General features: G+C 34.0%; 1 protein-coding gene across 2 annotated transcripts in view; it reads left to right on the forward strand.

Annotated features, from left to right (window-relative positions):
- USP25 (ubiquitin specific peptidase 25) overlaps positions 1 to 16,338 on the forward strand; it is a 135,703-nt gene that overhangs the window by 54,253 nt on the left and 65,112 nt on the right. For both annotated transcript variants that reach the window (XM_047794688.1, XM_047794697.1), the window contains exons 6-8: positions 1,844 to 1,930; positions 10,517 to 10,654; positions 13,638 to 13,714. In XM_047794688.1, the coding sequence (XP_047650644.1) occupies positions 1,844 to 1,930; positions 10,517 to 10,654; positions 13,638 to 13,714 (302 nt within the window). The remainder of the gene's footprint in view (positions 1 to 1,843; positions 1,931 to 10,516; positions 10,655 to 13,637; positions 13,715 to 16,338) is intronic.

A 16,338-nucleotide genomic window follows, 5' to 3' on the forward strand; every position in this document is an offset into this window, starting at 1 on the left:
GATATACAGCTATGTTTGAAAGCTTTCTCTACTCCTTTTTATTCTCTGGTCTCATACTCCCCACTTCCTTTAGTATTCTTATTTTGTCTTTTCCACAGCTCTTTTTCTTCTGGCTTTTAAATACTTCTTCTTTAAGTTTTTGGTCTGATATTCTAATCACCTTATTTCTGATTTAACATTTATCCTCATTGTTATAACCTGCAAATCACAAGATTGTACAAGGGCAGAGACTGGATATATTTTATTCTCTGCTGCCGGTCTTCCTTATGTCTGGCATGTAGTGGGTGCTCCATAAATATTTGTTAGATGAATGAATACATGAATATGTTCATATTGTTTAATTAAGAAATACTTCCTGTGTGGCTCAGTGGGTTACGAATCAGGCATTGTTACTGCAGTGGTTTAGGTCACTGGTGGTTTTGGTTGGTTAGATCCCTGGCCTGGAAATTTCTGCATGCCCTGGGTGTGCCAAAAAAAGGAAAAAGAAATACTTCTAGTTCTCAGTGCTTTATGGTTTTACTTTGCATATTTTGGTCTTTAATCCACATCTATATGTCTGATTATGTTTCTTTATATACAGTGGACCAATTTCCCCAAGTCCTAATACTAAACAAAATCTTGTTTTCTCATTGATTTGTAGTGCTACTTCTGTTTCTAGCAAGTTGGCTAGCCTGTCTTTTATTAAGATTTAATACATTACCCCGTCCTGTAAAGTGATTTTCAAGCTTTGTAGACAGTGACTCATAGAAAGGAATATGTTGTACATTGTAAAACACCTTACACTTACATATGTATGTAAAATAGCTCCAAATAAAATTTGCAAACACTACTCTGTGGTGAAATTACTGTGTTGACATGTTCTGATAGTTTCCATTATATTGATTTCATTTTAAAAATTAATGTTTTTTTTTGTTTGTTTGTTTTTGTCTTTTTTGCTATTTCTTGGGCCGCTCCCGCGGCATATGGAGATTCCCAGGCTAGGGGTCCACTCGGAGCTGTAGCCACTGGCCTATGCCAGAGCCACAGCAACGCGGGATCCGAGCCGCGTCTGCAACCTACACCACAGCTCACGGCAACGCCGGATCGTTAACCCACTGAGCAAGGGCAGGGATCGAACCCGCAACCTCATGGTTCCTAGTTGGATTCGTTAACCACTGCGCCACGACGGGAACTCCTTAAAAATTAATGTTCATCATGATGACATTAATGGGTTACAAGTTATAGTTTAAAAACATAGTACCGGGAAGCCTTTCCATTAGTGTCTCACATGCTCTCATTATACTCTACATCATCAGTATTATTATATTTTGGAGTCACTATTATTATAATTAAATACCCATCTCCTTTTTAGGCTTGTGTCTCCTTGACCATTGGAGATAGTAATTTCTTCGTGTCTCTGTCATTTAGCCCATAACTTCTTTGTGTCTATCACCTGGCCCGCAAATTTACTTGTATCATATATTTAAAGATACCTCTAGATAATTCATACTGAATATAACATGTTTAAAGTGTTCTCAACTTATTTGTGTTCATTTTGACAAAACTGCTTGGGCACATAGTAATATGAAGGAAGAAACCTTTTAATATATATTAGGTTTTTTTGAATGGTCCAGGTGTAACTGTCTCCTTTGCAGTACAATAAATTAATATTTTATTGTTAATCATCAAGAATAATAATGTCAAAAGAAATGTGAGCTATACTCAAGGAAAAAGTAGCCCTTCTTGTGCTAGTGGGTACAATTCTGTGTATAAAATAAATCTCTCAGACCAGTTATATTTTTATAGTTCTGTTAATAGAATTTTCCCATTGGTTATCCTAAATTGTTGGGTTTTTTTTTTTCAGTCGTTATTCAATCTTTTGGAATTTAGAAGATTAGTTCTGAATTACAAGCCTCCATCAAATGCTCAAGATTTACCCCGAAACCAAAAGGTAAAATTTTGAAAGATTTTTGAGCAGAATGTATATGATATTCATGTTCTTTTATCTGCGCTTGCCTTTGGGACATTTGCCAAATCAAATGTCAAACATTTGATTTTCAAACAGTGTCAGATTTGAATGTCAATCCATTAATTTCAACCTCTTTAGTAACTTCCTATTCTTAGTGTATTGTAAATATGAATTTTCCTTCATCTTTGTGTCAGTAATAGGTTAATTTTGTCTTATTTTAGTAATTTTTTGTTTTTGGAATGTCAAATTTCAGTAAACTTTATAGGTTAGCATTCATAGTTCAAAGTCTTGCCTCAGTTGCCTCGTGAAAAATTGTGTGAAAATCAAAAAACTTTCAATTATTTTTATAGATGAGCTCTTTAACAGTTCAGTTTTCACTGGCTGTTTTTGCATTGCAAATCTATAACTCCTAATATGTTTAGCCAGTCTGACTTGACAGGGAGTACAGGTACCAAGACCACATTGCCTGGGTTCTGACTGTGGACCCAGAGCTAGTTACTTGATCTGGTTACTGCTTGGTTACCTTATCTGAAAAGTGTAAATAATAATAGGAATTATTTTCTAGAGTTGCTGTGTGAATTAGATGAGATGAAACACAAAGAGCTTAGAAGTACACAATAAGTACCAGGTGTCAGCTATTGCTAGCTACCATATTGTTCGTCTTAGCTTTTCAAAAGATAGAGCTGATTTACTATGCAAAAATTCATACTGAATAAAAAAAATTAGAGATTATATATTGGAGTGTAGGACTTTAGTGATCTTGTCATGTAAAGAAACTGTAGCCCTAAAGAGAACCGGTTACAAAGACAAAGAAGTTAAAGTCTTAGGTTTCAGTAAAGTGAACTTTGTGTGACCTATTGTTAGTAGTAGTGATACATTATTAAATTATATTTTCCTTTTAGTGTATAATTTTGAAAACTACTTTTCCTGCAAACATATGAAACATTTAAAATGCAAGCTAGTGGGAATATAATTTGATTTATAGCCAACTTTTCAAGCTGTCGTCTTTGGCTATAAAGTGTCAGACTGATAAGCCATTTTCAAAAAGGAACCAACATCACCAGACAGTTCCTCATATCTCATTTCCAGAAAATTAAGCAAAACTCTTTCAGTCATTATAGTTTTTACATGAAACTTTTTAGACCATTGCCTCCCTCTATCACAATTTCTTTATAACATTTCTCTCATGATATCTAGGTTGAAGTATATTGATAATTTGCATAGTTTTTAGAATTATTACTTCCAATTAGATACCCATATGTATCTTAACTTTTTCTTTTATGTTCTAAGATTTTAGTGCTTTACTGAATTTTAATTTCTTTTATTCTTTAACTTGTTGAATAAGACCAACTTAGATTTATAATCTTACTTGAAAAACAATTGTAAAATCCATGCTTATGTACCAGAGCTAATTTTGGGGCTCATAAGAATATTCAGCTGAACACTAGAGAAATGTATAAATCCAATCTTTGGTACCTTTTTAGAGAAATTTCTCACAGTAGAAGGGTCTGCATGTCCAGGTGCCCCATTAGCTTAAGAGATTAAAAGAATCTCTAATTCCATTCTGGAAGAAAAAAAATGAAATAAAGAAGGATGCCATGCAATTTTATAGAAGATTGTTTGTTCTACAAATGAGATTGTTCTTTAGTTTGACATAGTGACAGCAATACATACTATAAGTTGACATCTTTGAGGCAAACGTGTGGGATACATAGGTGGTTATCAGCCACGAAATGGTGGTACGATTCAGTTCTACTGAAGTGATAAAAAACACAGGTTTTAAAAAGGTGTCATTGTGACCTTAGTCACTATTAAATAATGAATTTCTGCCAAACTCATGTAATGTTTACTGAATATCCTTAGGGTTCACTTTGATAAAATCACAGGAATGTCATTTGAATGCATTGCTGAGTAGGGTTTTTTTTATCAGTGATTTAAAGTTGTAGCAAATATTACATACCTATTGAGTGCGACAAAGAAATGGAGTTTTCTCAATCAGTTTGCATTTTAGATAGACTTAGTTTTTACTGCTTCTACAGTTGAAGCTAATTTTATACACCCATATTTATTTGTACTATTTTTAATTTTAATGTCTAGAATTGTGAGGTTACTAGAAATATAAACTTTCATTTTAAATATCTTAGCCTTCCCTGTTCCCACACATATTCTCTTCTGTAATAAAAATTCATAGATTTATGGCAAAATATATATTAAATGTTGAGAGAACAAAGAGGCATATGCTTATAATATTTAGAGGTAATCACCATTTTAATAGCCAAAACCTTATTAATCATAAGGTTATATTATCTAAAGTTTTGATTTAGGGTGAGTATTTTCAAATAAACCATATATTCCCCGCTTTACTCGGAAGTGAAAAGCATATATGAAAAGGGAATGAATTTAGATCAGTACTTCACTGTATTACTTATCAAATGCCTGAGGGAATTGTGAATTTTGTAATAAAAAAAGGCATTCTGGAATTTCTGTCTCTAGCCATAATCATATAACAGAGACTGGGTTTACAAATTTCAGCAAAATTGTCAAGGGTTCAAAGCATACAAAGTATGTTTGCCAACTATAATGAAATTAAGTTAGAAATTAACAACACAGGATATATAAAAAATTCTCCCGGTAGTTGGAAATTATTTGCTCCTCTAAGTAACCCCAGGGACAAAGAACAAATCAGAAATACAATTTCTGAATATTGTAAATGGAATAAAAATTAAATATAATGTATCAAAAGTATAGGGATACAATTAGCCATTGGCTAGTGAAAAATATATAAACTAAATACCATATTAGAAATGAAAAATTGTTTCAAATTAGTGGCATCATCTTGTATAAAGAAATTAGAAAAAACTCATTAATTTTAAAAAAGAATTTATTATAGTCAGCTTACAATGTTCTGTCAATTTCTGCTGTACAGCAAAAAACTCATTAATTTGAAAGTAGAAAGGAAATAACAAAGAGCACAAATCAATGAAATAGACATCAGGAAAACAGAGAAAAATTAATAGAACTACAATAGAACAATAGAGAAAAAATTGATTTCTTAAAATTAATTTTAAGAAAATAGGTAGATTGAGCAAGAAGAAAGAAAGCAGAAACAAATTACCAATATAAAGAATGAAAGAAGGGCATATCACTGCATATTCTGTACACAATAAAATAAAATAGTAAAATATTATAAACAAAAGAAAAAGACTTTGATAACCTCAATACCTGTATATTATATTAAATAAATTGAATTTTTAGTTAAGAACCTACCCACCAAAAACCAAAAATAAAAAAAATAGCAGTGTAGTTTACTGGTGAGTTTTACCAAACATTTAAGGAAGATATAATACCAGTTCTCTACATGTTTTCTTAGAAATTTCAAGAAAAAAGTCTTGATTTATTCTATGAAACAAGCAGTACACTGAAACCAAAAGTAGAAAAATATATTTCAAGCAAAAGAAACTACAGACCAATATTCCTCATCAATAATTGAAGCAAAAAACTTGTCAGATTTTTGGCAAGTTGAAAACTGTAGTACACATAAAGGATAATACCTCATTGGCAAGGGGTTTATCCAGGACTGATTCAAGTGGGTTTGTCCAGGAATGATTAAAAAAATCAGTATAATTCACCATGTTTATAGATTAGAAGAAAAACCACATGACTTTTTAATAGATAAAGAGAAAGAATTTAACTGAAACTAACATCTATTGCAGGATGTCTCAAAAACTAGGAATAAAAAGAAACTTTTATCTTGATAAAGCTCATTTATGAAAAACCTATAACTAATATAATACTTCATGGTGAAAGAGTGAATCCTTTTCCTCAGAGATCAGGAGCAAACAAGGATGTCAGTCCTCATCGCTTGTCTGTTAAACATTAGACTGGAGTTCTTAACCAGTGCTATAAGGCAGGAAGAAGAAATAGGCATGCAGATTGGAAGGGAAGAAACAGAGCTGTCTTTTTGTGTATATGACTTGATTGTTTATTTAGAAAATCCTAAATATGCTACCAAAGAAATAGGAGATGGTAGATTCAAGAGATGAGTTTAGCAACATTATGTGATGTGAAGCAAACATACAAAAATCGATCATATTTAATACTAGCGACACAATTGTGAATTTAAATTTAAAAATTAAATAGCATAAATATGGGGTATTAGATGTAGGGTAGATGAAAGATATATATATAGAAGACTATAAAACAATGCTGAGGTAATTAAAGAGGTATACTATGTTCATAGATAAGGAGATACAATATTGTTAAGAGGAGAATTGTCCCTAGTTTAATGTGTAGAATCAGTGCAATCCAGTTATATTGCAGCAGGCTTTTTCATAGGAATTAAAAAATTGTTAGTAAAAATTATATGGAAAATTAAAGGATGTAGATGCCATAGCAGTTTTAAAAAGAATGACAATGTTGGAGAAGTTATCAGGCTACAATGATTAAGATACTGTGTTATTAGTGAAAAGGTAATCATATAGATCAATAAAATAGAATAGAGAGCCCAGAAATAGAGTAACACATATAGGGCGAATTGGTTTTTATAAAAGTTGCCCAAACAATTCAGTGGTCAAAAGAAAATCTTTTAAATTAATGATGTCATAGCAAGAAAAACAATCCTCAACCATTACAGGATATTTTACATGAAAAAGTAATTTGCAGTGGATTATAGACCTAAAACAAAGAATTAAAACTATAAAAATTCTTGGAGAAAACACAGGAAAAATTTTAAGTTTCTGAGTTAAGAAAGATTTCTTTTTTGGGCCACACTCGTGGCTTATGGAGGTTCCCAGGCTAGGGATCGAACTGGAGCTGTAGCTACTGGCCTACGCCACAGCCACAGCCACAGCCACGCACGATCCGATCCGAGCAGCGTCTGCGACCTACGCCACAGATCACAGCAAGGCCAGATCCTTAACCCACTGAGTGAAGCCAGGTGTCAAAGCTGCAACCTCATGGTTCCTAGTCGGATTCATTTCCACTGTGCCACAATGGGAGCTCCAAGAAAAGATTTCTTAAGTAGGACAATAAAAAAGCACAAATCATACAAAAATGATAAATTGGACTTCATCAAAATGAAAAATGTATCATCTCTGAAAAATTCACAGAAACTGAAAAGGCAAACCATAGATTGGGAGAAAATATTAGCAAAGCATGTATCAGACAAAAGAATTGTATCTAAAATGGATGCAGAATTTGTACAACTCAATAATAAGACAAATATCCTATTACTCTACTGGAAAGAAATATCCCAACAGATTTCATCACTAAAAAAGATACGCAGATTGTAAATAACTAAATGAAAAGATGGCTCAACCTTACTAGTTATCAAGGCAAATGCAAATTAAATCTAGAGGTGCTAGATTAGAAGAAATGAAGTTAAAAATATAGCCCATATCTAGGTGTTTTAGAATGTGAACCTACAATTCTTATTATACTGCCAGTGAGAATATAAAATAGTAGGCCTTAGAAAAACAGTTTGCTTGTTTCTTAAAAACTTCTACCATACGTATAGCCTAGCCATTTCCCATCAGTTCCTTACTTAAGAGAAATGAAAGCATATGTCCACACAAAGCCAGGTAACAACAATATCCACAGTGATGGAACAGGTTAATGGATAAATAAGTTGTGTTCTGTCCACACAATAAAATACCACTCAGCAATAAAGTGGAATGAATTATTAATGTACATAGTCACGTGGATGAAGCTCAAAATAATGATGCCGATTGCAATAAAGCAGGCTAAGATGAGTACCTAGAGTATGATTTGATTTATATAAGTTTCTACAAAAAAGATGGTTGCTGAGGAATGATTGGAGACAGGAGTAAAAGATGAAGAAACTTTTGGGGGTGATGGATGGGTACGTTATCTAGGTTGTGATGATGTATTCATGGATGTATACGTGTGTTAGATGTGATGCCCATAAAATTGTGTACTCTCTAGGGTACAGTATATTATAAATTAGTTATATTTTGATAAATCTGTTTTCAAAAAAAGATAAAGAATTTTGTTTGAGTAGTTTCTATGTGTGGTGGTATTTTCATAATTTAGCCAAATGCAATAGCTGGTTTGAACAGCATTCACTATCTTTGCCTTTAGACATTGAAGATTTTTCTAGCCACAGGAATTAGCTGAGTGTAAAAATGCTTTTATTATATTAAAATATTTAACTTTTCACATTTGCTTCTCAGCAGGATTTCACTTAATTTTCAAAAGTCATTTATTTCATCCTTGCCACTTAGCAAAGAATGTATCAAAAAAAGTTCATTGCCTTAGATGTTGTGATAGCTGAAGATATTGATTGCAAGAAATTGACAATATTTCTGAAAGTTATTTTGTGGATTAAAATTTTTAGTATTTATTTACACTCTTTAAAACTACTTATATAGGGCAATTGTTGGAGAGTAGTAAGTACTACAGAAAAATCATAGATTAGTTTTCTATCTCATTTAAAACTTTTGCGTTTAACTTTTATCATTGATGATGAGATTTATTATACTAGTAAAATCCATGCTTTCTGTAACTTAGCTTTAAAAAATTTTTTTTGTTTTGTTTTGGCCATACCTGGGGCACATGCAGGTTCCTGGGTCAGGGACCAAACCTGTGTCACAGCAGCGACCTGAGTTGCTGCAGTGACCATACTGGATTCTTAACCTTCTGTGCCACAGGGAACTCCTAACTGAATTTTTATGTTAGACTTAATGTTCTTTCTGGTTGCTGTAATAGGTAGTATTTTCTAGATCAAATATTTGAAATTAGTTTTACTCCCTTACACCTATTTCTTTTTTTTTTACATTTAAAAAAATTATAGTTGATTTACAGTGTTGTACCAACCAATTTCTGCTGTACAGCAAGTGACCCAGTCATACATACATATATATATATATATATATATATATATATATATATATATACACACACACACACACACACACACACACACACACACATTCCTTTTCTTATATTATCTTCCATCGTGGTCTATCCCAAGAGATTGGATATAGTTCCCTGTGCTATACAGTAGAACCTCCTTGCTTATTCATTCTAAATGTTATAGTTTGTATCTACTAACCCCAAATTCCCTGTCCATCCCACTCTCTCCTCCCTCCCCTTTGGCAACCGCAAGTCTGTTCTCTGTGCCTGTGAGTTTGTTCATTTGTGCTATATTATAGATTCTACATAGAAGTGATATCATTATTTGTCTTTCTCTTTCTGACTTCACTTAGTATAATAATCTCTAATTGCATCCATGTTACTTCAGATGGCATTACCGTGTTCTTTTTTTATGGCTGAGTGGTATTCCATTGTATGTATGTGCCATATCTTCTTAATCCATTCATCTGTGGATGGACATTTAGGTTGATTCCATGTCTTGGTTGTGGTGAATAGTGCTGGAGTGAACATAGGGGTGCATGTATCTTTTTGAATTTTAGTTTTGTACAGATATATACCCAGGAGTGGGATGGCTAAATCTTATGATAATTCTATATTCTTAAACCTATTTCTTAAAACTTCTTTTTAATGCATTCTGGGAGCAACTGTTTCTATATGAATTGATTACATTATTCTGGGCAATAACTAACTATACACACAGAGAAATGCATCCTACAGTTTTATAATATTGAGAGTGCAAACTTGGAAAATGCTTCTGATATTTAAATAGCGTATATAAGCTTTACCTGTTAAAATTACTTGATCTAACCTTAGTAAAAACTGCTTGTTTGATTTGTTACTGTATTGTGTTTTACTTGGGCATGAGAATTACATCCTTAAATTTTCTTCTCATTTAAAATATTTCTTCTGGAAGGTTTGGTTTAATCAACCGGTAGCAATTGATTGCCTACTTTGTGTAGCAAAATTTTGAGAGAGATTTAGATGTTCTTGTCTTTGAGAAACTTAAAAGTTTGAGAAACAAAAGTGAGTTCTCCAAGAAACACCAGAAAGATGATGCATTAGTCTAATATTAGGATCTAGGATCTAGTTAATTACTTAAGAGACTAATATTAGTTTGGTAATTAAGATTATCACACAACAGTGGCAGCTAGTGATTCGTTGTTGAGTAGAAGATATTAATTTCAGTAGGTGTGGAGTTTGAAAGGATCATGGACTTGAAGGGGCTTCTAGGGAGGCTTCATGGAGGAGGAGGGACTTTTGCTTAAATGGGTTTATTGAGGCAAAGTGCTTAAACAGTGCCTGGCACATAGTTAGCACTCACTGAATGTTGGCTCTTGTTAATTGCAGTCCTCAGCAGCAGCTGGGCTTTGCTGAATGGAAAGGATTATAATAAACAGACTTGAGTGAGGAGGATATTCTTGGCTGGGTAATGACATGATTTGCTATGAATATGTGGCATTTATGCTAAAATTGTGAGCTTAGGTTAGGTCCTCTGCTGTTTCTGTGCTTGACTCCTTTCAGTCTCCTAGATGATATCTTTTTATTTATGATATAGGAGTGCTGGATTCATCCCTAATCTATATTAGTTAAATTTCTGTTAATTTTAGAATGAGTTATCTGTTCACCAATAAAGATTTTATCTTCACTTAAGGAATTTTTCTTTTTTTCCCATAGGAGCATCGGAATTTGCCTTTTATGCGTGAGCTTCGGTATCTGTTTGCACTTCTTGTTGGTACTAAGAGGAAATACGTTGATCCATCAAGAGCAGTTGAAATTCTCAAGGATGCTTTCAAATCAAATGACTCCCAGCAGGTAGCTTTGTTACCTCATCTGTTTAACTATTTGTATTTCATTTAATCAGATCATTCCTGATACAGTTTTTATAACTACAAATGCCAGTTGAAGATGTGATTATTTATTTTTATAAAAACGAGCTGGAGCCATTTAAAACATTGTTTATTTGGAAGAATTACTTTTAAATTAAGAAATAGTAATCTTGGAGTTCCCGTCGTAGCTCAGTGGAAACAAATCTGACTAGCATCCCTGAGAACTCAGGTTTGATCCCTGGCCTTGCTCAGTGGGTTAAGAATCCAGCATTGCCTTGAGCTGTGGTGTAGGTCACAGAGGCAGCTTGGATCCCGAGTTGCTGTGGTAGTTCTGTAGGCTGGCAGCTGTAGCTTCAATTCAACCCCTAGCCTGGTAACCTCCATAAGCCGAGGGTGGGGCCCTAAAAAGACCAAAAAACAAAAAAGAGATAGTAATCTTGAAAGTATTATGATAAACAGAACCATAGTTTATGTTAAAATTAATAAGTGAAGGCAGTGGGTTAAATTAAGACTGTTCACAAATATATAATTAAAGACCTTCATGAAGATGCGATGACCTAGTGTCAGTTTGCTTTCCATGCGCTTGATATGCCTGTGTTTGCTAGCAGGAAGGAGTTTTCCTGACTTACTCAGAAAAGGTTTCTGAATGACATCAACTTTGTTTCTGAATGACGTTAACTTGTTATTGTAGCTTTTATTTTCCAATCTCTATGGAGTGCTATTTGGTTGGTTTTTTTGTTGTTGATTTCTTAAAAAAATATTTTGGAAGTTTTCCTGTAAAAATAGCCAATATCTATAAATAAACCAGTGTTTTCACATATAATTTGAGAAGTCAGAAATTAAAGAAGGGAAACAAGAGAAGCAAACAGAGTAGCAGAGAATAATAGCAACAGTGTTGGAGAAGATGACAGTGAGGTAATGGGCAGAAGATAAAGACAATCCTTAAGAAGAGATTTAAAAAGCCGCTACATTTGCAGTATAGTTTTTGTAATAGTTGCTATTTGTCTGTTACATGGGTTTGTGGAGAGGGTGTTTAGAGGAGGGTTCCAAAAGATTTCTGACTCTTCCACTGCCTTCCCTGTGCCTTTTTTTTTTTTAATTCATCTTTAATGGAAATATAAATAATAAAAAAAAAAGGTAGTCACATCAGAATTTGCTTACATTTGTGGTGGTTTTCAGTGGTTTTCAGTTCCCCCCTCAACGGTTTCTTCTGAGGAGTATTGTAATAACTAGGAAACCTTTTTGTTTCTTGTCAAGTAACCTTGCAGGGTAAGTAAAGTTACAGAAAAGTATGGAAAATTGTTTTAAAGTATTATATTTGTTTGCTAAGAGAGCTCAGACCAAATTAGCACAGACCTAATGATTTCAAAACAATAAACAAGGATTCTCTTATAGTTCTTTAAATTCACAGTAAAGGTGTTGGCCGGGCTGTGCTCCCTCCAGTGGCTCTCAAGGAGAATCCTTCCTTCCCACTACCAGCTGGCGGCTCCTATTGTTCCTTGGCTTGTGGTTCCACTTTGTCTTCATCTTTACGTGACCTTTTCCTCTGTGTATCTATGTGTCTTCTTCTCCCTGCCCTGCTCCCTCCCCTTTATAAGAGTACCCACCACTGGATTTAGGGCCTTCTTTATCCAGGATGGTCTCATCTTGAAGTCCTTACCTTACTTAGATCTACAAAAACTCTTTTTCTGAAAAAGATCACATTCTGAGGTTCCTAGTGAACATATATTTTGACAAGCATCAACTTAACTCACTCCAGATGGTATGGATGTTTATAACTGTCTTTTTGTGTTTTGTTGTCTTTAACTACATGGCTTTGGAGTAGTTTATTTAAGCTTCCTAGACTTTAGTTTCAGCATTTTAAAGATTGGCCCAGATGCTCTTTAAAAGACTTCTATCTGGGAAAATACATGATAATACTTTTGTTTTATACTTGGGCGTTTTTTGATAAAGGCAAATTGCTTACACTTATTTATCTGTCTTTGGGCGGTTATAGTATGATTGATTTATTCCCTCACCCCACCCCACCCTTTATGCGGATTTTATGTAAACCTATTTGCTATGTTCCAGTTCAGATTATTGAAAGAATTTTATAGTAGTTTAAAAGTATAACTGCCACTGCCTATCCTGTTTTTTTTTGTTGTCTGTTTTTCAAAGTTTCATTGAAGTGTAGTTGATTTACAATGTTGTGATGATTTCTCCTCTACAGCAGAGTGATTTAGTTATTCATATAGAGACATCCATTCTTTTTCTTCAGATTCTTCTCCCCTATAGATTATCACAGAATATTGTGTAGAGTCTCTGCTGTATATAGCAGCTTATTCCTGTGTATCTATGTCAGTTGACCTAGGACTATAGGAAGGGATGGAAAAAGATGAAGTATGCCCTGTTCTGAATGGAGAATCAGTTTAAAGTTCATGAGGTGGTGGACTTCATAGTTGGGGAGTCAGTAGTTGATCTGTCCAAGTTAACAGACATCTCAGTAGAATTGGATGTGGCTTAGAAAGTTGTGCGTAACGGTTGAATTGAAAAGATAAATTGTTGAACAGGACATATTCCTTCGAAGAGAAAAACCAGAACTCTTTGGTAATATGCATCCTTCATTTTATAAATATTCATTACAGAGTTCTTTTGGGCAATAATAATTCTTTTTAAAAATCTCATTAGTAAAGTCGAATATATGTGTATAATATGTATGTGTCTATATGTGTATATAGACGTGTGTGTGTGTTATCCCTCTAAAAATGAAATCCAGTTATATGGTTATTGATATAATGCTTATTTTTCTCAATGCTAATCTTATGCTCTAGTTATAAATATTTCTTACATTTGATGTGAAAAGTTTCATATGGTACCTTTGTGAAGAGTCAATTATACATTTGAAAAGACTGGATGTAAGTTTTGTGTGGCAGTAGTTACTGTTTTAATTTTAAGCTCAAATATCAACAAGATTTTTTTTCCCCCCACAGCAAGACGTGAGTGAGTTTACACACAAATTATTAGATTGGTTAGAAGATGCCTTCCAAATGAAAGCTGAAGAAGAGACGTAAGTTACCATGAAATTTAGTGATGGGGTTTAGGACATTGATAAATAACACTCATTTTTTTTTCCCTCTATGTATTCATTGTCAACAGAGAAATGAGGAACTGAGATAAACATATGGAAACCACATGTTTTTGGTATTATTGACAAGTTCTTTGGAATTTGTGGCCACAAATGCCGGTTAGCTTTAGATGTCCACTAGAAGATCAGAATCTAGCAAGAAAAACCTAAAAAGAGATCTCCGAAAAAGCTAATCCCACATGCCCAGTTCTTTACCTTAGAACAGACATGTTCCGTGAAGAGTGAGTTAGTGGTGGGGTAAGATGCCAGAAGTAATAAGGCTGATAAGACTTTTCGCACAAAATCATGAGGACAGTGATATGAAATTTCTCCTCAGAGTTCTCTAGCTTTTTATTTTGTGCTTGTTAGGCTGAACTACTAAAACTCTGGTAATTTAAAATATGTGGCAAACCTTGTTAGGGGAAGAAACTCACACACTTTCAGGCTGGTCCTTCTCCCACTCTTAGGAAGCCACTCTCCTAATATCAACCATGGGTTCCTTTGTGTACCTTCTTGAAATGCTGATATACCATTTAGAATTTTCCACCACAGGTTCTGATGTGATTCTACAAGATGGAGTATTTAAATTAGCACCTAGAATACAGAAATAGAAGGCTAAAAATTCTTTCCCTTCTCTTTTTTCAATTTTTTAAAATTTCTTTTTCTCCCAGTTTTACTGAGATATAATTGACTGACAGCACTGTGTAAGTTTAAGTGTACAGCATAATTATTTGACTTCCATACATCATGGAAGGATTACCACATTAAGTTTAGTGAATATCCATTATCTCATATAAATACGAAATATAAGAAAAAGGAAAAGTATGTTTTCCTTGTGATGCTTAGAATTTATTCTCTTAAAATTTCGTGTTAACATACAGCAGTTAATCAGTCATTTGTACATAACATCCTCAATGCTTAGTTATAACCAAAAGTTTGTATCTTTTGACCCCCTTTGGCATCATACAAAGATACTCGATTGTTATGACTATATTCCGTACGCTGTGCATCCCTGCGATTCATTTGCTTTGTAACTAGAACTTTGTACCTCTTAATATTCCTCCCCTGTTTCACTCTTCCCCTCATCCCCTTCCCTACTGGCAGCTATCTATTTGTTCACTATATCTGTGACTGTTTCTGTTTTGTTGTGTTTGTTCATTTGTTTTTTAGATTCCACGTATAAGTGAAATCGTACAATATTTGCCTTTGACTTATTTCACTTAGCCTAATACCTCTAGGTCTATCCATATTGTTGCAAATAGCAAGATTTCATTCTTTTTTATGGCTGAGTAATATTACATAGTGTACATTTTTATGACATATTTCTGTATCTATTCATCGGCACTTAGGTTAGTTCCATATCTTGGCAATTCAGAGTACTGCTGCAGTGAACGTAGGGATGCATGTATCTTTTTCACTTAGTGGTTTTTTTTTCCTTTGGATAGGTATCCAGAAGTGGAATTGCTGGATCATATTGTAGTTCTGTTTTTAACCTTTTGAGGAACTGCATACTGTTTTCCATAGTGACTGCACTAATTTGTATTCCCACCACTAGTGCATGAGGATTCTCTTTTTCTGAATTTTCACCAATACTTGGTATTTGTTGTCTTTTTAATAATAACTATTCTGACAGGTGTGAGGTGGTATCTCACTGGTTTTGATTTGCGTTTCTCTGATGATTAGTGATGTTGAGCATCGTTTCATGTGTCTTTTGGCCATTGTATATCTTTTTTAGAAGACGGTCTGTTGAGCTCGTATGCCCATTTTTTTTTTCCACACACACACACACACACACACACACACACACACATTCTTTTTATTTTATTTTATTTTATTTTTGTCTTTTTGCCTTTTCTAGGGCCTCTCCTGCAGCATATGGAGGTTCCCAGGCTAAGGGTCTATCAGAGCTGTAGCCGCTGGCCTACACCAGAGCCACAGCAACGCAGGATCCGAGCCGCGTCTGCGACCTACACCACCGCTCACAGCAACACCAGATCCTTAACCCACTGAGCAAGGCCAGGGATCGAACCAGCAACCTCATGGTTCCTAGTTGGATTCATTAACCACTGAGCCACGATGGGAACTCCTCATATGCCCATTTTTTAATTAAGGTTTTTATTTTGATATTGAGTTGTATGAATTCTTTATATATTTTGAATATTAACCCCTTACCAGACATAACATTTGCAAATACATTCTCCCATTCAGTAGGTGGCCTTTTCATTTTGTTGATAATCTTCTTTACTTTGCAAAAGCTTTTTAGTTTGATGTAGTCCCAGTTTTTATTTTTTGACTTTGTTTCCCTTCCCTGAAGTGACATCTTCAAAAAAATATTGTTGAAATCCATGTCAGAAAACTTTTACTGCCTATGTTTTCTTCTTGGAATTTTATGGTTTCAGGTAGTCTTTAAGATATTTCGAGTTTATTTTCGTATATGGGGTAAGGAAGTGGTTTAATTTCATTCTTTTGCCTGTAGCTGTCCAGTTTTCCCAACACCATTTATGAAAAGACTTGTCTTTTCCCTGTTGTATATTCTTGACTCCCTTGTTGTAGATTAATTGACTATA

The sequence above is a fragment of the Phacochoerus africanus genome, chromosome 1 (assembly GCF_016906955.1).
Source record: "Phacochoerus africanus isolate WHEZ1 chromosome 1, ROS_Pafr_v1, whole genome shotgun sequence".
Classification (NCBI taxonomy): domain Eukaryota; kingdom Metazoa; phylum Chordata; class Mammalia; order Artiodactyla; family Suidae; genus Phacochoerus; species Phacochoerus africanus.